This window comes from Phyllostomus hastatus, unplaced genomic scaffold, assembly GCF_019186645.2.
Source record: "Phyllostomus hastatus isolate PE091 unplaced genomic scaffold, TTU_PhHast_1.1 phas_contig_58, whole genome shotgun sequence".
NCBI lineage: Eukaryota > Metazoa > Chordata > Mammalia > Chiroptera > Phyllostomidae > Phyllostomus > Phyllostomus hastatus.
In genome coordinates this window covers 3,983,531-4,003,637 of record NW_025333916.1, presented here as the reverse complement: position 1 = coordinate 4,003,637, position 20,107 = coordinate 3,983,531, and the positions used below count along the sequence as shown (strand labels likewise).

The window sequence follows — 20,107 nt, the reverse complement described above, 5'->3', positions numbered from 1 at the left end:
TTCCTCCCGTCTGAAATAACCTCGCCTCCTAATTTTAGGTCAACTGAACTCTTAGTCATCCCTTTAAGGCTGTGCTAAATATGGCCTTTGTCTCCTCAAACCTGACCAGCCTTGCAAGTCTTATGAAGCAGAATATAACATGTCCGGGGGGGGGGGGGGCTGGTTCTGTAGTTCTTTCTTCATATGCCCCTGTTAAGGCATTTGTTGCAAACAAGTTGTAAGCTCTCAGTCCTTCTTTACATCTTATATTTATACATAGTTTTAAATAGTAAGTTCTTTGAAAGAAGAAATTATATCCTATTAATGATCATCTGCAAAACACATTGCATAATAGACTTCCATAAATGCCAGGATTTAAACTGCTTATTTGAAATTTCACCTTGTGATAAAATAAGATAGTACAGTGGTTCTCACTAGGATCAGTACAGTGGCATTCACTAGGATCACTGAGGGTTTGTTAAAACAGATTGCTGGGCCCTACCCCCAGAATTTCAGATTTAGTGTGTTGGTACGGAGGCCTAAGAATGTGCATTTCTGATAAGTTGTCTGGTATTGTGGAGGCTCCTGACTGAGGGACCACACTGTGAGACCTCCTGGGATAGGGTTACTGCTATGCATTTGTACATAGCTTTATATTTACAGTGTACATGGTGCTTTTCAATATATAAAAGTGATGTCTTTATAGAAAATATTACATTGCATTATATAATTAATATATTATTATATGATGATTAATAATAATAAACAAAAACAATAATAATTTCTAAAATGTATTGAGTTTGCTGTTTCCAGGAACCATGCAAAACACGTCACTTGTTAGCCCATTAGATCCCCATACCACCCTTGAGATGTAGGTACGACTATTGTCCTCATTTTTCAGATGTGGAAACTGAGTCTCAGGTTAAGTAACCTGCCTAAGGTAAGAGGTAGAATGAAGTTGGAATAATGGTGACCAAAGGGTTTTAGCCTGCCCGGACTTATTTACTATTCAGCAATCTTAGGCATCCGAGAAAATCAGGCTCACAGCATACAATGCAGCAGTGTGTTGTTCATTCTTCATTGTTCAGTATTACTAACCAGATATTTCGGAAAATTCCTCATCGTACTTGCTTCTTTCCACAGGACTCTCGGGCGGCCGCCCCGGCTCCCGAGGCAGACGCGGTGCCTCGGGCCTCCATGTGTAGCATACAGGCAGCACCTCCCAAGCCGGTGCCTTCGGTGAGTGCGTTGAGGAACGTCCCAGAAAGGTGACGTTCTTCCTCCCCAGCATCTTCTGCCCTGTGCACTAACATGTCATTTTATTCTGGCAAAACAGTAAAATCATTAACTGTAGCATCTACTGTTTGGGGCTTCAGGGTGTGCTAGAAACTCAGGCTATATTTGATTTTTTTTCATCCTCACCCGAGGACATGCTTAGTGATTTTAGAGAGAGGGGAAGGGAGGGAGGGAGGGAGAGAGTGTGAGAAACATCAATGTGAGAGAGAAATATTGATCAGTTGCCTCTTGCAGGTGCCCCGATCAGGGACTAAACCCACAACCTAGGCCTGTGTCCTGACTGGGAATTGAATCACGGCCTTTCGGTTTACAGGATGATACTCCAGCCAACTAAGCCACACTGGCAGGGCTATATTTAAAGTTTTAATTACCTAAATTACTATGATTTCTGTTTCTCTTTCACCTTCTGAAATTCTTTCTAGCTCCTCAGCTATTGCAAGTAATCATGCTTTTCTGCATTCCTACATTTTCAAGCCTATTTGGAATTCCACAAACAGCCTGACTCTCTGGTGGAAAAATCTGCACCAATGTCATCATGACCCACCCCACTCTCACCTGAAGGGAGGATGGATTGACTCAATTCCTTCCTTTCTTCATTTTTTGCCTCTTTCTCATTTTCTGTCTTTTGAATGAAGTATGATATTTAACTAGTTGAATCTTTGCTTCTTTTTGAAGGTGTTAGCCAATAGAATCTGACTTAGAGAATTACATCAGTGGAATATATTCATTAATTCATACTTGGTGGTTGTGTATTCTGAATAGCTATCTTGTTCTAGATGCTTTACAATGTCTTCTAATTAAATTTTCACAGGGACACAGTAAAATTTAATCATCTCTCTATTATACATGAGGGAACTTAACCTCTAAACTGACCTTGAAAAATTCACTTAACCTGTCAGAGCCTCAGCTGAAATGAAAATATGGCTCCTGCCCTCAGCTGCCTTCAAGTTTAGTGTGGATATGGGTCAGATCTCAAGTTTAATAGCACACTGTGAGCACTCATATGGAGAAAGGGCAGAGGAACTGTGGGTGCTTCATTCTCCAGGGAGAATTAGGAAAGGCTTTGGGTAATGGGCAGGATCACACTGAGAGGTGGGAGTAGGGCTGTTTTGACGGAGAGACCAGTGAGCTGAGGAGGGGCTAAGCACAGAGGCGTGAGTCATTGGTTTCCTTGGGATAAGTGCTTTTAGTGGTTTGAGAAGAGTGCCTTGAAGGAGGTGTAGGACAAGTATCCGGGGTGCCCTGAAGTGGCTGCTTCCTGCCAAGGAAGTCCTTGATGCCAACTGCAGATCCCCTCAAAGTGCAGGGTCTCCCTCCTGCCTTACATAGGACTTGACCCCCTTTCTTTGAGGTTTCAGGGTACTCTCTAGAAACCTTTACGTTGTGGGAGCCAGGTCCTGGGGGAAAGACCAGGGAAGATGAGAGAACCGGCGAAGAGACTGGTGTAGGAACAGAGACAAAGATTAAAATGAAAAAGGTAATGGCCAACAGTCCAGGGCAGAACCCTTGTGACCTAAGCATGTGTCGTCTACCTTCTCACGCCAAGTGTGATGGCCAGGGCCTCAGAGGGCTCAGGTGGTTCCTTGCCTGTTTTACCCCGACTGTGGAGTCAAGCATTGGATATTTAGCAGACAGGAAAAAAACAGAGCTCTTGTCTTTCATTGTCTGACCTCCTTTCCTGGGCCTCTGTGCCACCAGCTCTGGTTACTGCGGTTGCCAAGATTACAGTCACTGAGGTTAGTTGGCATTTCTGGGGTTGTGACACCCTTGGAAACCAGAGAGGATAGCTGCAGAGTGTGGTAAAGGTCAGAGGACTCAATAAAGCTCGAGGATTAGTGAGTAAAAGGTACAAAGAACAGAGGCAGGAAGTAAATGCATGTCCTGTGGGGTTATTGTTTGTATAAAAAGAAAGTTTATTCAGAACATTCAGAGATCTGAGTTCTAGCTCTGAATCTGACCATGTGAAATACTATAGAAATAGAAGTTTTAGTCCTTGGTCCTATTTCCAGATTACTTAGTTCTTAAGATGGCTGCTGCTTCCCTGAGCTTTTCTAACTATTTCACTTACTTATTTTACATTAAATTTATTGGAGTGACATTGGTTAATAAAATTATATAGGTTTTAATAAAAGTATAGAATTCTATGATACATCATCTGCATATTGCTTTGTGTGTTCACCACCCAAAGGCAGATCTCCTTCCGACACTATATATTTGACCCCTTCACCCTTTGCTAATCCCTACCCCTTCCCTCTGGCAACCACCAAACCATTGTCCAATTGTCTGTTTTTCTGGTTTGTTCGTTTGTTGCTTTCAGTTTAATATCCCACATATGAGTGAATCTTGTAGTTGAATCTTGTAGTTCTTGACTTTTTCTGTATGACTTATTTCACTTTGCATGATACCCATCCATGTTGTTGCAAATGGAAGTATTTCATCTTTTTTTTGAGGCTGAAAATCACTTATTTCTTAAGCTGAACGGCACAGGCATGGGAAGCAGTGGTTTCCAAAGATTCTGCAGCAGAGAGCAGGAGGAAACAGAAGAGGAGTATGAGCAGGTGTCTGGGATCAAGCAGCAACTCATTGCTTGGCCAAGATTTGGAGGCCACTGCAAGTCTTGCAATTTAGATATAATCCCAAACAAATTAGATATATCAGTGATTTTTGTTGTTCTTGGAATAAAACCTATGCAGCGTCCAACCACTAGATGGTGATAAATCACTTTCCTCTCAGGCTCCCTTTCCTCTGTGGTGATTATTTCCTTTTGTGGTGCAGCTTAGCAGAAAAACAACTTTTCTTATTTGGAATGATGGCCAAGCTATAAAAGAGAAAGAGACTTTCACTCTACAATCCCAATATATACTCATTATGACTTTTATGGTAAGAATAAACCTTGAGACTGTTTAGGGACTTTCCCATTTTTGACCAACAGTAGGAATTGCATTGATATCACAACCTAGTCCCCACACAATAGAAACAAGTTTAGTTAATGGTACTTGTCTTTGTTATGTAAGATGTGTTGTTTTCTAGCCTAGTCTTCCAGTAGAAAAAAAAAGTCCTGGCCATGAACTGGAAATTGATTTTATGAGCCACTAATATGTGGATCATGACCTGTGGTTTGGAAGGACCCAGGTCTATTCCTTTTAGCCCCAAAGATAGTTTCTCCTTTGTTTTCCCTTTGTACCATTTGTGCTCTGTGTGCATCCAGTTTCTTTTTAAATACCTGCGTGGCCAGAGCTCACTGCATCGGGAGGGGAGCACCTTTCATTTTGAACAGCTGGGCCACAGGCTGTCCTTGTGCACACAGGTTAGTTCACCACATTAGTGTGAATCCAATTCGACCAGGAGAAGCAGCTGAAGGACACAGGCTAGCAGAGGCACAGCAGGGGCCACCTCCTCCAGGGTGCCAGGCCGTTTCACAGAAGGTGGAGAAGAATGTCCTCTCCTGGGCTTTTCTGGAAATCTTCCCTGTGCCCCCTGAGGAACAGTCACCAGAAAATTGCTTCTTTCTGCTTTCCTGGCTGTCACATTCTTGGTGGCACACCCTTTCCATTGTCTCCCTCGTGTCCAAGCCGAAGCGGTGGTTAGATCTGGTTTCTCAGTCAGTATATCAGTTACACGCACTTAATGCTTAATATAAAAAAACTTGCTCTAATTTTAAACATTTTATGTTTTTTAAACATAGATTGTAATTCAGTCGATAATTTAAATGATTAAAAGGTAACATGTGCTTCTTATCTAGGCCTGATATAAAGATATGCTCTTCTAAATTGTTTGAGGTATTCTCTTTAAAAGGAGGCATTGGCCCTGGCCAGGTAGCTCAGTGGGTTAGAATGTTGTCCCAATACATGGAGGTTGTGGTTTGGACCCCAGTCAGAGCACATATAAGAAAGAATCAACCAACAAATGCATAAATAAGTGAAACAACAAATCAGTGTGTCTCTCTCCCCACCCTCCCCCCCAAATCAGTAAATTTTTAAAAAGTGTGGAAGGAGGTATTAACCGCCTACTTAGTATATCCCTGGTGTGCTCTGAGCAGGGCATGGTGCCGGACGATGCTGTGGAAGCCTTGGCTGGTAGCCTGGGGAAACGGGAAGCAGATCCAGAAGAGGGAAAGCCTGTGGAGGACAAAGTCAAGGTAATGGCAGCTCAGATACTTCTAGAAAGTAACTATCATTGATTGTTCTCAGTCCCCAAATAAGTTAGTGGTATTTTTAAAAAATATCTCCCACAACACACAACCAGCTGGCTTTCTCTGTTACTGTGTGCACCTGCTTACTAAGCTCAGCCTGAGCGAGCGAGGATCCATCTGTGTTTGAGCGTAGCAGTGGATGGACGGCGTGCATGTAGCCGAGTTCTGAGGCTCACCTTGTGCACCTGCATCCCTGCTGTGAAGGACTCGGGGGAGAAGTGGCAGCTGTCTACTGCTCCTTGGGACTTCTTTTAGCCCCTGCAGGCTTAGTGGTGGGGTCTGAGCCTGCCAAACTAGGATACAGTACTGAAGGGTAAGGGGCTGTAGGTTTTCAATGCCTATGGTCACATATATGTTCTAACCTAATGACAGATACATTTACCTCAACTTCAGTCGTTCAGGCATACACTCTATGGAGAAAAGATGTATTAACACTGAAAATGGTATAACTTGTGTTTAGGAGAAGGCCAAAGAAGAGGATCGTGAAAAGCTTGGTGAAAAAGAAGAAACAATCCCTCCTGACTATAGATTAGAAGAGGTCAAGGTAAATAGGCTGGGGTATTTTTCTACTTGATTTTAATTCATACTGAATTCTGCATAGATAAAGAAGGGACATGGGTGCAAACCTGGAATATATCTTCTTTCTTAATGTTTCAAACACCAAATAGTGCTAGTCCACTACTGTCCAGTTAGCGCACCGGACATGAAGCTAAAATATTCCTAACTGACCTTTGACTCCTCCCTGTAGTGAAAGAAACCTAATGTCTAAGCTACCTAACTTTTCCTGTCTATTGCAATACCAGAAATAAGAAAATGTAGAAAACCTTTTTAGAGACAGGCAAAGGAAAATGAAGGACAATTTTTTCCTATGAGGAAAAATGTGCAACATTTACATATGAAGAAAAACTAAGAGTACCATATTCAAATTTTGAATGTACAGATTGTTCAAAACAAGTGACACAGGGGAGACCCTGTTATGAATCTTCTGGTTTAAGGGTAGCCACTTGATCAGGGGCAGAGGTGTGGACGATGGAACAGGTGTCAGCCATCTTCACAATGCACCATCGTTGAAGAGGATATTCAACTCAAGTTTACTAACAGTTCGGGAAAATCGAACTGATGCTCCTCTTACTCACCCATGCACACTAGTCTGTTTGTCTGGTAAGGATGGGAAATCTGTTGAGCACTCCCAGATGAAAAGTTTACTATTCTGTTTGCTTCTGCATATCACAGTTCAGTTGAAAACATAGCATTTCTATTAATTCAGGCTCATGTGTATGCTGTTGCAAGGCTTTCAGAGAGCTTCTTATGGGCTACACGTGCTGTCCCTACTCACCCCCGCCCCATTTCATAAAGGCAGGTAATGCTGTTCCTAGTAGGAATTGGTTGCTTCCTCTCTCCCTTTGCTGAATTTCAGCAGTTTTTATGGAAGCAGTTGATTGGCTCTCCCTGACCACTTTATTCTGTGGTAGTTTCATCCACTTCTGAACTTGTTGACCTCACACATTATTTATTTAACATTTTCATGGGGGTTGGCTTGATCGATTTTTAAAAAATCCTATACTGTTATTTATCAGCTATGCTCACATCAGGCCTCTTCAGTGAGATTGAGCTCACTGGGGGTGGCCCACAAGGTCCCCCTTCCAGACACAGGGTGACTTCAGTTTGAGCGTGGAGCAGGTATGTCCCTGATGGTCCCGTGTATCACTTGGGAAATTTGCTGCCTTTGTTGCTAAAAGGGATATCTATATTTTATGGTTCAAATGGCTACTGTTATGTTGGCTGTTGTCATTTTTAAAATCTGATGATCTAAGGGAAAAGAGGTCAGTGCCCCAGACTAATAGTAAGGTATTGCGTGGTTTAAAAATTCTTGTTGCACGTTGGTTGAAAATGAAAATCGCTGCTCTAAACTATTTCACATCTTCACATTTTAATAAACCAAAGTCACCTTGACCAGTTCATCAGGATAAATAAATATATATATTTTATATTTATATAGTACAGTTATATTTTTATATACTATATAGTATATATACACTATATTACCATATATTCTATATATATGTAAATATATATATGGGTTTGCACTTATTTATTTTTATATATGTGGATAAATGAGATTTGCCATTTATTTATAAATTTTTTACTACAGAGTCACAACAACTTCATTGATTTTGCCCTGTTGCTCAGAAGTGGCACTTAGAGGCATTAGAAGCTTGGCATCATCTCAGCCATAAGTTTCAGAGCATCCTGCCCACAGGATGAGCTCCCTGAGGGCAGGGACTTTGTCTATCCCAGTTCCTGTGGTATTCCTAGTGTTTACTGAGGGGCCGGGCACAGAATCAGTGCATATTAATTGGACATGTTACCTATAAAGTTATATATTATATACATACACCATAAAGTTAACAGCTTTTTCCAAGCAACTTCTGCAAAGCCGCCACCCCCCAGGCTCACCCTGTGCTCCCACAGTGTCCGGCCAGTGCCCCCTGCCACATAGCCCCACATGCCACACTACATGAGCTGTTCACATGTTTGTGTCTGGCACTAGTAAGTGGGCTTCTGAGGTCATAAGCCATGCCCAATCTGTTTGGGAGACCTTGTGCCTAGGGAATGCCTGTCATATCTGAGCTGTTTGTTAACATGAACTAATTAGGGCCTATTCTCTGGGGAGAGAATCTGTTTTTTGAAATGATGAGTCTAATTGACAATGTACATCAACATCATGTATAACCTGCTAATATTTACAAGGGTTCATGCTTAGGATAAATGTGAAATGACCCAATGCTGTATTTTTCTCCTCCTGGATAGGACAAAGATGGAAAACCACTCCTGCCAAAAGAGTCCAAGGAATCACTTCCAGTAAGCAAGACTGTTTTCTCTGAGTATATCTTTCTCATTTGCCCTAACTGTAATTCAGGAAGGACATAGCTTTCTTTTTAATGAGTTGATCAGCGAATGAACAGTGACATCATTTTGAAGAGGAGGCAAATGAGGTGGTGTTTGATTCATTTTCTGGTTCTTGCAGCCCTTGGATGAAGCCTTCCTTCTCGATGCCTTGTCTGAGGACTTCACTGGACCTCCAAACACTGCACCACTTGTAAGTCTGAAACTCCTGGTTTTATTTCCTCACTTTTAGAGAAATAAATGGAAATTTATGACTTAGAAACTGACTGGGTAGCTGAGGAAACAATCATAAAATTCATGGCCCTCAACCCACGGTAGCCATTAAAAATGTGCTGTGTCATGAAGTATTGTTCCAGCACAGTGAATATTTTCAACAGTGTAACTGATTAAACCAGGAAGTACATATTCCATCAAGTCCACCTATGAAAAGAGAATTTAAAATTTGTTTTGTCTAAAAGTACTTCCTAGATATCTTTACCAGTTGATATTCTGCAATTTGATCATTTTCCAAATTATCTCTAGGGAAACCTAGCTTCCTGTGGAATTGATAGCCCCTCAAAGGGAATTCTGTTACTAGAAAGCTTGGGAAATGTTGGGAAACAACAAGCAGGTTTCTTAACTGTAGGAGTTTTAGGACTTTCTATATGCAAACAGTGTAAGTCTGTGGGAGCTCCCAAACTCAGGTTCTGCAGAACCTTTCTTAGTGGGGCCTGGGTTGTTTAATCCTATGTGGACAATGGCCTGGAAAATGCATGTCAGTTGAGGAACAGAATAGGTGACAAGTAGAAAAAAAATGATTCCTTGGAGTTGCCCAAAGTTTTTGCTCTCACATTTGTGGATATTATGTGTGCTGTGTATATTAGTAACAGATTTCAAAATATAATTATCTAATGAGATGTCAGACTTATGTAAAGAAAACAGCAATAGGAGAAATGTTCAGAAAAACAAGACCATGAAGAAATTAAAACCCATTCATCTAAGACAGTTTGACTAAATGTCTTAAGAATGGTGACAATTATTTTCAGTCATTTTATAAGTTAATATTTTTATTAAAATAGCAGCAAGTTATTTGATATGACTCAATTATTCTGAAATAATGCATATATGAATGCATAAAAATATGAAAAAAATAATAAAAATTATCTTTCACTCTTTAGGGAAGATTAACTAAACATTGGGCTTTTTTATACAATAATGGTAAAAAAATACAGTTCTGATTCAGAAAGCAAAATTACAGGTCAATGGAAAAAGAAATCAAGAAATGAATGTAAGTGACAGATTTGGTATATTTTTAAAATGAATGGAAAAATCATTTCAGAAACATTCTGGAGAAATAGGCTATTTAACATTAAGGAAAAATAATAAAACAAAACTTAGACCATATAGCAAATAACAGTAGTACATTATTATATCTAATATGTTACCAGAATTTAAAAATATGTGATAAGTACCTGATTTGAGTGAGCAAGGCCATGAGAAACAACCTGCTCATTCATTGCTTTTAGCAGGATGAACCCTAGCAACTCCTGAGAGGGTAGTTTGGTGGAATATAGCTAACACCTTCAAAAGAACCACCTCTGGAACTTTGATTGCAGGCAACTAATTACAAGGAAGAAGCTAAAAAACTGCAAACAACCTAAATGTACAACAAAAGATGTATAACAAACCATGAACTCTGTCATTAGATTGTTGAACAGCATTTAGAATAATAAATAGGAATAGGAAATTGTTGGAAAATAATAACATGGAGTAAGAAATAGAATAGAAATTGCTCTTAAGATTCTGTGTTACTAAGTGTCCATTTGGGTCAAGAGAATTAATAATCATACAGCTATGTTAAGAACTGTATTTAAATGATGGCATTGTAGACATAACTTTGTATATAACATATTAACAAGCAAAATCTCTCCTTTTTATTTTAAACAAAAGCCATTTGAACATGGTAAACTTTCAGCTGCCGTCTCTGAACTGGTTTCCCAAACCCCAGCTCCAGCCACCCAATCTGCAGGCCCACCCCCTGACACTTCGGTAAGCAACATATTTTGTAAATGTTTATTTTCACAGCAACAACAACAAGAAGAAAGAAAACAAGATTCCTGCTTTAGCGTAAATGGAAACAGACAAAAATTGTTAGGAACACTGGGCACCTTCAGAAGAAGTAAGACTAGGAATTTAGGAAGATGGCAGAATATCCAAATGATTAAATGGAATAATGTATGTGAAAATATTTACACAGTCACAAAGCTTAAATTTTTGCTTCATTAGAATTGAAAGTGCAATGTACATTGTGTATCTGAATTATTAGATTTTTAAAATTTTTTTAAATTTTAGCTTTCCTGATATTTTATTTTCTCCTTCTTCATATTTTTCTTAATACATGCTATAAATACTATCCATTATTTAACCTCAAGATTATTTTATGGAATTGTTTGGTGTTTGAGCTTCTTCCCCCCCCCCCCAAACTAACAAATATGTCATGGAATAGCATAGTAAAAATTTGTCATTTTCATGCTAGTAATAGAAAAACCTCAGCATCAATATTGTTTTAATTATTCACATGTTCTGAGGCAAGACTATAGGATCAAAGTTTTGCCAGACTTCCTTGATTAATTTTCTATGCAGCACCAAATGTGAAATTATCGAGGAGACCATGGAACATCAAAAGATAGAGATTGCCCTAAACCAGACCCCCAACTCCTACGGTGGAGAAGTGCCTGGTTTGCTAGATGGAGATGAAGTAGCTTTAGTGAAGTCAGCTATGCTTCCTTTGCTTTTGATGTGGCATCAAAGCTTACTTAGTGCTGTAGTCAGAGATTCTGAATGAATTTTCGTCCTGTTGGGTCAGCCTCAGGGGAATCTGAAAATATCCAGAGGCACAAATGACAAAGCCCAGACCCGGCTTTGGGCAGCTCCACCATTAGCTATAATCCTGAGCTCTCATGAAGCACTTAAAACTAGTAAAATCCTGTGTGTGTGTGACAACCGCAGTGATGAAAGTCCCTGTGCAACAGAAAGGAAGAATCGTTAATAACCCAGGCTGCCGTTGACACCTCAGTTCTTAATACTCAGGTGAGACATTATGTCTGGATTGAGGCTGTTAGTAGCCATCTGCAATCAAAAGGCTTTTTTTTTCCTTCTTAGCAAAATTTCCTGACTTTATTTTTTTCTCTTTCAATTATTTTTTATTTTTATTTTTAAATTGCAGTTTATATTTAATGTTGTTTTGTATTAGTTTCAGGTGCATAGCATAGTGGTTAGGCAATCATATCCTTACAGAGTGTCCCCTCTGCCATATTTCCAGTACCCACCTGGCACCATACATAGTTATTACCATATTATTGACTATACTCCCTATGCTGTGCTTTACATTCCTGTGACTATTTTGTAACTACCAATTTGTACATCTAAATCCCTTCACCTTTTTCGCCTAGTTCCCCAATGCTCCTTCCCTCTGGCAACCATCAGTCTGCTCTGGGCATCTATGAGTCTGTTTCAAGTTTGTTCATTTATTTTGGTCTTTAGATTCCACATATAAGTAAAATAGTGTGGTTATTTGTCTTTCTCTGACTGACTCATTTCATGTAGCATATATCCTTTAGGTCCATCCATACTGTTGTAAATGGTAAGATTTCATTCTTTTACTGGGCACTTGGGTTGCTTCCATGTCTTGGCTATTGTTCATAATGCTGTAATGAATATATGGGTGCTTATATCCTTTTGAATTAATGTTTTGGATTTCTTTAAATATATACTCAAAAGTGGAATCACTGGGTGGTGAGGCAGTTCCATTTTTAATTTTTTTGAGGAACCTCCATGCTGTTTTCAATAGTGGCTGCACCAATCTACATTTCCACCAGCATTGCACAAGTGTTCACTCTCCCCCACATCCTCACCAGCACTTGTTTGTTGATTTATTGATGATGGCCATTATGACAGGTGTGAGGTGATATTTCACTGTGGCAGATCCTGGCCGGCAGGATCCATATATGTTGTGGCTGCTCATGAACAAATACACACAGACAACAGAAGTCCTGTGGAGAAAAAGGGACGGCATGGCCACTCTGAGAGAGAGGGTGAGAGGGCCAGAGAGCCAGTTCCTGCCTGGACAAGCTTTTATTGCTTCTCTGGGTACATTACATGGAGGAATGTCCTCATTTACTATGCACAGGTTCACTGCAGGGAATTACCTTTTACAGATAACAAAGGAAAGAATGTTGCTAATTACTTCAAAGAGAAGTTTGTTGCAGACCAAGGGGAAAAGTGGTTGAACTGGTCACACTCCATACTTGGGAGGTTTAGCTCAGACTTTAGGAAGTTGCAGTAAGCCCTTGCTGCCTCAATTCAGGGTGAGGGAGTTTTAGCAAAAGGAAGTCTCATAGCAGTGTAGGTACAATGCAAGCCTGATTCCCCCCGGGAAAACCTCTCCGTGGGAGTGGTCCGGTGTGCCACATGCACCCCACTGGTTTTCCACGTGAGGGCTGAGCTACATTTCCACACCACATGAAGGGGTTCCTTACATCTCACTGTGGTTTTAATTTGCATTTCTCTGAAGATTAGTGACATTGAGCATCTTTTCATATGCCTATTGGCCATCTGTATGTCTTTTTTGAAGAAGTGTCCATTTTTAAATTGCATTGTTTGTTTGTTTTTTGGTGTTGACTTGTATGGGTTCTTTATAAATTTTTAATATTAACCCCTTATCATTGGTGAAATTCGTTCTCCCATTCAGTGGGTTGTCTTTTCATTTTGTTGATGGTTTCCTTTGCTGTGCAAAAACTTTTTAGTTTGATATAGTTTCTCTTGCCTAAGGAGATATATCAGAAAAAATATTGCTAAAGGAAATGTCAGAGATTCTACTGCCTATGTTTTCTTCTATGAGTTTTATGGTTTTGAGGCTTACATTTAAGCCTCTAGTATAAGAAGGTAGTTTGGTGTCATTTTTTTGCACATATCTGCCTTTTTCAAGTATTTTTTTTTTTAGATTTTACAAATATGTTTTAGAATGATACCTTTACTGGTTTTCCCATCAGAGAGTCTAGTTTAAGTTAATATTTTATTTGGAGCCATCACTAAAACTAGGAATAATCTTTATTTAAATGAATGTACTTGGGAATCAAAGAGTAAACTAAACTGTAATAATTCATGTGAGTTTTCATTGCTGGGAACACTAGACTGTCACCAGTATTTTGAGACAATCAGGCAGGGAACCCCATCTTTTTAGGAGATACCTGTTTTCTTACAAGGTGAAAGACACCTAGGGATGGGACAGGTGTAGAGAGGTGCAGAGAGGTCACTGAGAGCTGGTGGACAGAGAGAAAAGACCCTGTACCAGGGCTGGCAGGACAGTGCCTTCCTGTGGAAGTCTTAGTGGCAGTGTTGGGGGCCACACTCTAGCAGGTGACCTGATTTGGCCCACCAGTGACTAATTCAGATTCACTTTTTAACAGAATGACAAAGAAATTGACGACGCCCTTGATGAACTTGCTGACCGTCTAGGACACAGGCAGCCTGATCCAGATGAGGGCAAACCACTAAAGGATAAAGTCAAGGTAAAAGAGAAAAATAAGTGAAAATTTAAGATATTTTATAGCTTTGAATACCCTACCCTCCACACAAAAAGAAAAAAAAGACACTTCTGACTTTGTGTGGAGTTAGTGAACAGTTGGATAACATATCTCATACTTTCCTGTTGGCGGTGTTGTATTTCCTCAGTGAGGACTGTGCTATGTCATAGATTCAGGCAAATGCACTGTTTGTGAGGCCAAACCTTGTTACGATGGAAAAGCACACCTCTGCTTTGTTAATTTTATTCTCTTCCCAAATTAACTTTCCTTGGTTTTGTCTGGTAATGAGACATCACATATATGATACCTGTATGTGTGCCGTTTTTGGGTTGACACACTCTGCGTATGCTGCGGCGGGAGTTTCCTTAGCAGCCTGGTCCACCCTCGTAACTAACTCTGCACACAGACTCCAAAAGGAGGAGAGCTTTGACCAGGAGTTTGACGCTGTGCCGAGGTCTGTCTACAAGGAACAAACGGTTAACTCTCCATGTCTTATGCAACATGTATAGGGACTTATTGATACTTAGCATACAGTCAACAATCTGCAATTCAACAATCCATTTAGTCTGGAATCAGGAAGCAACTGACTGTCCAAATTGGTGTCCCATAGACAGCATTTCAAAGAATGGTTACAATCTTGATTCTACCATTGTTATAGGAACATTGATGTGAACTTAACCTATATTTGAAAAATTAAATTATAATGATGCAGAAAAATAAAATCTAAAGCACCCCCCCATTAGGTGGAGGAGAGTTAGAGTCACTGAATTTGTGACAGTGACCAGCCACACCCCACTGAGGTGGGGAGGTTGGATGGTAGGTGCTGCTTAGCAACAGGTGTCCCCTCACTTACAACATAAGTAGTCAGCACATCCATTCAGATTTGCTGTGCATCCTGGTCCTTCAGCTTTACTTATAAATAGTGGTGGTTATTACCTCTCTCAGTGCCAAAGTGCAGTGATTTGATTTCTTTATTTGAAAAGTGAAACACACCTGGCTGGCATAGCTCAGTGGATTGAGTGTAGGCTGGGAACCAAAGTGTCCCAGGTTCGATTCCCAGCCAGGGTACATTCCTAGGTTGCAGGCCATAACCCCCAGCAACCGCACATTGATGTTTCTCTCTCTCTCTCTTTGTCTCTCTCTCTCTCTCTCTCTCTCTCTCTCTCTCTCTCTCTCCCCCTTCCCTCCCTAAAAATAAATAAATAAAATCTTTTAAAAAAAAGTGAAACACACAGATATTTTATGTCTTTGGGTTTTATCTCTTCACATAGTTTCTGAGGATAATTTTCTAATCATTTATTTCAGTTTAAAATACAGGTAGGAAAGTCACAGATGTAATCTGACATATAGAAGCACATGAGTTTACTTTTTTTGGTGAACTAATGGCCTGTGCAATTATCCAGTGTGTTACTCTCTTGCTTAAAAAATAAAGATGGGTACATTTTTGCCTCAGAAAAGTACAATAAATGCTGAGTGCTGCACTTCAGAATGCATCCTATGAGCAAAAGAGGAAAGGAATATTAATTATATCTATTTAATGTTTATAGGAAAAAGTTAAAGCTGAACACAGAGACAAGCTGGGAGAGAGAGATGACACCATCCCCCCCGAATACAGACATCTCTTGGATAAAGATAAGGTAAGTGAAGGCAGAGGTCCACATTGGATGTATATGACAAAGCTTTTTACATTCAAACTCCACTTGAAATGAATAGGAGTTGCACTTTAACAACAGCATAGAAATGTAATGTGACTATTTTTAATGTGCCCCTGTCAAACAGGCTGTCAAGGATTCTATTTAATATTTATTTGAGCCAATAAAACTTTTTGTTTAGTTATGCTGGACACCTTGGTATAAAGAGAGTTGAACAATGTTCAGTCACTCACTGATGCTCAACAATGATTCCAAGGCATGTACACAGATGAACCCTTTTTATAAGAAAAGGCTATAAAAAAGTGATATTTGTAATCCTGACTGAAGCAGAGTCTCTCTGTTTAAGAACAATAAAGGAGCTAGTATTGGAATAGTTAATAGGGCAGATAAGGTACCTCCAAGACCTGGGGTCTCCCTTTCTTCCTTCTCCTACACTGTTGAGAGAAGACAGGCAAAACCATATTCTCAATCACAAGTCCTGTTTCTCTATCTAAATATATTGTCAAGAAGGCCTGGCCTGTGTCTCTAACATGGAAGCCATTTTTTTCTTAGGTCAGCCTGGCCTGTACCTCACCCCTTCCCGTTAGGCTCCTAGTTGTAAGTTAATTAGATGATAAATAACCCTTTCCAGGCCTTTTCACCAAAGGAGAACAAGGAAGTCCAAATTACATCCTCTCTGTACTGCTTCATTTGATTTAAACGGTATTACCAACTTGAGTGTCGTTTCATACAGGAATCACTTCTTGCTTTTATTCTGTATTCCCCAAGAGAGCAGTTCTGCACCCTGCTAGAGTCCTCCCTGCTCGATGGTTCCACTGGACCCTGTGTGTGTTCTTTGGAAAATGTATTATTTAATGTCCTTGCCTTCGTAGACGGGAAAAATCCCTGATGAGTTGTACTCATAATCCTGATTGAAAAAAAAAACCCTAATACATCTGTAGACTGTTCCAGTGCCTCGAATCCTTCTGAAATATGATAAGCTATAATAAATAGGACATAAAAATACAAGTTACTTTTTGTAACATTTTAAGCAGAATTTTAATGTGATGGCAGAAAGTTCCTGAATAATTAGTGTTTCTTTCACTTCCAGGACCAGACTTTCCCTCTTGTATTTTCCCCAGGAATATTGAAATAGTTGCAAGGTGGTACTTAGCCAAAGTTGGTGGGGAAATAGGAGGGATCCAGGTTAATCAGTTGTGGCAGATAGGTACTCTCCCAGTCAAGTCACTGGGTAATATACATGCATTATATAAATACTGACTACACCTAAGTAAACCTTTACAAAAATTTATGTCTAACCAATATTCTGCTTTGTGTTTAAGGGCAAACCAGTGGCGCCCCCAACAGAGAAACCCAAGGAATCAAAGGTACATACCACAGCTGCATGCTTGTATAATTTATTTTTAATTCTAGCTGCAACTGGTGCAGTTTAGAAATCTAAAATTTATTGAATGCTTACCCTGTGCTTGGTATGATGCCAAGTGCATTTAAGAGTATGTGTATTATTTCTCTTTCAGTCTTTCCAAGAACCCTTCAAAATAGGCAGTTCCATTTTCCATATAGAAAATCAAGGCTCAGAGAAGACCAAGCAACTTGTATAAAAGAATAGAATAAAATAAAGCTGTCACTGTTTTCCTGTTTTACTATCTCCTTTATAATACATTACTTTGTCAGGAAAGGAATGTCAGCAAGGTTTTTAATAAGTGTCATTGATTTTCGGTGATGTGGGGAAAGCCACTCCATAGCATTTTTGCCTTGTGTTTGTTCACTGCCGGTTACTTCTGTTAATACCTCAGAAACCTGAGGATGGCCGAGACCCCATCGATGCTCTGTCAGGGGATTTAGACAGCTGTCCTCCAACTACAGAAACCTCTGAGAACACAGCAAAGGTACTGTGCTTTTTCATACTTACTTTCTATGAATGTGTGTTCATGTGTGTATACACATGTATGCGTATAATTCTGCTACCCCACAAACACTAGTTGGTACATTTCTTGTCTTTTTCCATATGTATGTATTTTACATAGTTGTACTCCGAGTCCATATAGTATACTGCTTAACATAACTTCATAAATGCTTTCCAGGTTGCTTCTCTATTGCCATCATTTTTGATTGCCACACTGTATTGCTATGTAACAAGAATGCTTTGCCTGTGTTTATTTAAAATGAAAGGGGTCCCTTACTCCACCACACTCTCTTGTGCCCACTGACCTGGGGTTTCCTTCCCATCCGCCAGGACCCAGTGCAACCCTCTGCTCCTTCAGGAAGACTTTCCTTACTGCTTTTCCCTTCCCAGGCCACAGCTGGAAGCCTTTCCTCCTTCCCTGCCACCAGCGTTGCCTAGAGTTACACGTGTAGTTCACCACCGAGCTGTGTACTTTACGCAGTAGTGATGTGTCTTTCACCTCTCCGCTCAGGACTAGCAAAATGTCTGGTATATAGCAGATTCTCCAAATGTGAGATTCTCCAAATGAAAAAAGTAATATGTAATGCAACAAGTGTGCATGTGTGGCATTTTACCTATAAATTATACCTTTCCTTGTTATTTTCAGAAGAATTAATACTGTAGATCACAGTTTGCTATTGCTTTGGTGTTATTAATCATATCTCCCATCACTGAATTGCCATTCCTTCCCCTACTTAGTGACTTAATTTCTAGTCTTTCTCAGCATCTGATTTCTGCCTCCTGGAAACTCATAATTAACGCCTTTTTAGTGAGGGGGCTTTATTTTTATGTGTGACTTGCCCCAGCTGTCTGTGGTTGTCTCCATTGTTACATTTATCTTCTATAACACTGAAAACAATGTCCTATTCTTAGTCTATAGTACATAAAAACCAATCCCAAGAGAAATAAGCTGTGTGTTGATGAGGAAAATGTGCTCTGGGTGAATCATGCATCATGGAAATTGGCAGAGCATCATTGTGACCCACATTTCCTCCATTTTTATCCTTTTTACCCCCCCCCCACCTTAATCATTTCTGTGTACATTCACCATGGCTCAAAAAATTGTGATTAAAACACCCCAAATTTTCCATTATTTAATTAAATTGAAGGTTTCCAGGCTGCTAAAAAGAATAGTCTGAATTGATTAATTACAGCCAATACCTAATTGCTAGGTGGATTGATGATAGCAATAGCCTCATTACCTTTCCTTTGCTTTAGGACAAAGAGGAAAAGACTGCTTCCACCTCCAAAGCACCCAAGAATAAGGGGAAAGCAAAGAATTCTGCAAAGGTAAACAAAGCAGTTAAATATATTGCAAATTAATTTAGCAATTGCATAAAATGGCATTTAACCTTTTAGTCATTTAATTTGATTGGAATCTATTTAGGATAAAATAATTTAAGCTTTAAGCACTATCTATCCACTAGCCTGTCTTGGTAAAGAAATTGAAGGTATTTTTTTAACTTATTGTGCAATTACAACTGTCCCTATTTCCTCACCATTACCTTCCCCCATCTTACCTACCCCCACCTCCGACATTCAGTCCTCTCACTCTGCCTCCATTGTCTTTGTCCATGCGTCCTTTATACATGTTTCTTGACAACCCTTTCCTTCTTTGCCCTATTATCCTCCTCCCCACTGCCTCTCTGATCACTGTCAGTTTGTTCTTTATTTCAATGTCTTTGGTTCTATTTTGCTTGCTTCTTTGTTTTGTTGACTAATCTCCACTTACAGGTGAGATCATATGGTATTTATCTTTCATCACCTGGTTTATTTCACTTAGAAAAATGCTCTCCACCTATGCTGTCTCGAAGGGTAAGAGTTCCTTTTTTCATTCTGCTGCATAGTATTACATTGTGTAAGTGTACCATGGTTTTTTGATCCACTCATTTAATGATGGGCATTTATGCTGTTTCTAGCATTTGGCTATTGTAAATTGAGCTACTAAGACTTTTTTTTTAGCTAACCGGTACTTTAGTAATATGAATGAACATTCTTAACACAATTGTTAAAACACCACCAAAGTCCTATGCTGATCTAGAGAATATTGTACAAAATACTGATGAGACCATTGTAATTTTATGGTGCCCAATGTTAGCTAAGCAGTCTGTGCTGGCCCCTTCCTTTCTAACACATTCCCCTACTGTCTGCAGATGGCCTTGACTTCTACTTCAAAGAGAAAAATTGAGGCCACCCTGCAGAAAAATCCCTAAGGTCTTCTTCCACTTACCCACTGACAAGCCCTCTCCTGGCTTCCTACTCTTCAGCCTCTTCTCTCTCAGATGTCAATAATCCACTCTCTCCAAAGTCTTCACTCTCTTCATCTCAGTTTTTCCTTTTATAATATGTTTAAGTTTTTTTCACCACTTTAAAAGCAATATTCAAACTTAGAAGCCCTTCTGCCTACCACCCTAACCCCATCCTTGAAAGATCTAAGATTTCTTCCTCTTCTTAAGCTCTGCCTGAGATCGGCAATGACATGCTGGTTGCTGAATCATTAATTCCTCCCTAGTTTAGCTGATCTCTCAAAATGCTTTGGGGCCTTAGACCTGATGCTGTGATGTGACTGAGA

The 20,107-nt window shown here is 39.8% G+C and overlaps 1 protein-coding gene across 9 annotated transcripts in view; it reads left to right on the top strand.

Moving 5' to 3' along the window:
- The window catches only part of CAST (calpastatin), a 128,089-nt gene that overhangs the window by 94,217 nt on the left and 13,765 nt on the right, over nucleotides 1-20,107 (top strand). For all 9 annotated transcript variants that reach the window (XM_045847908.1, XM_045847907.1, XM_045847904.1 and 6 more), the window contains 11 exons: nucleotides 1,123-1,218; nucleotides 5,315-5,413; nucleotides 5,928-6,011; nucleotides 8,279-8,329; nucleotides 8,496-8,567; nucleotides 10,304-10,402; nucleotides 13,822-13,923; nucleotides 15,486-15,575; nucleotides 16,913-16,957; nucleotides 17,387-17,479; nucleotides 18,754-18,825. In XM_045847908.1, the coding sequence (XP_045703864.1) occupies nucleotides 1,123-1,218; nucleotides 5,315-5,413; nucleotides 5,928-6,011; nucleotides 8,279-8,329; nucleotides 8,496-8,567; nucleotides 10,304-10,402; nucleotides 13,822-13,923; nucleotides 15,486-15,575; nucleotides 16,913-16,957; nucleotides 17,387-17,479; nucleotides 18,754-18,825 (903 nt within the window). The remainder of the gene's footprint in view (nucleotides 1-1,122; nucleotides 1,219-5,314; nucleotides 5,414-5,927; nucleotides 6,012-8,278; nucleotides 8,330-8,495; nucleotides 8,568-10,303; nucleotides 10,403-13,821; nucleotides 13,924-15,485; nucleotides 15,576-16,912; nucleotides 16,958-17,386; nucleotides 17,480-18,753; nucleotides 18,826-20,107) is intronic.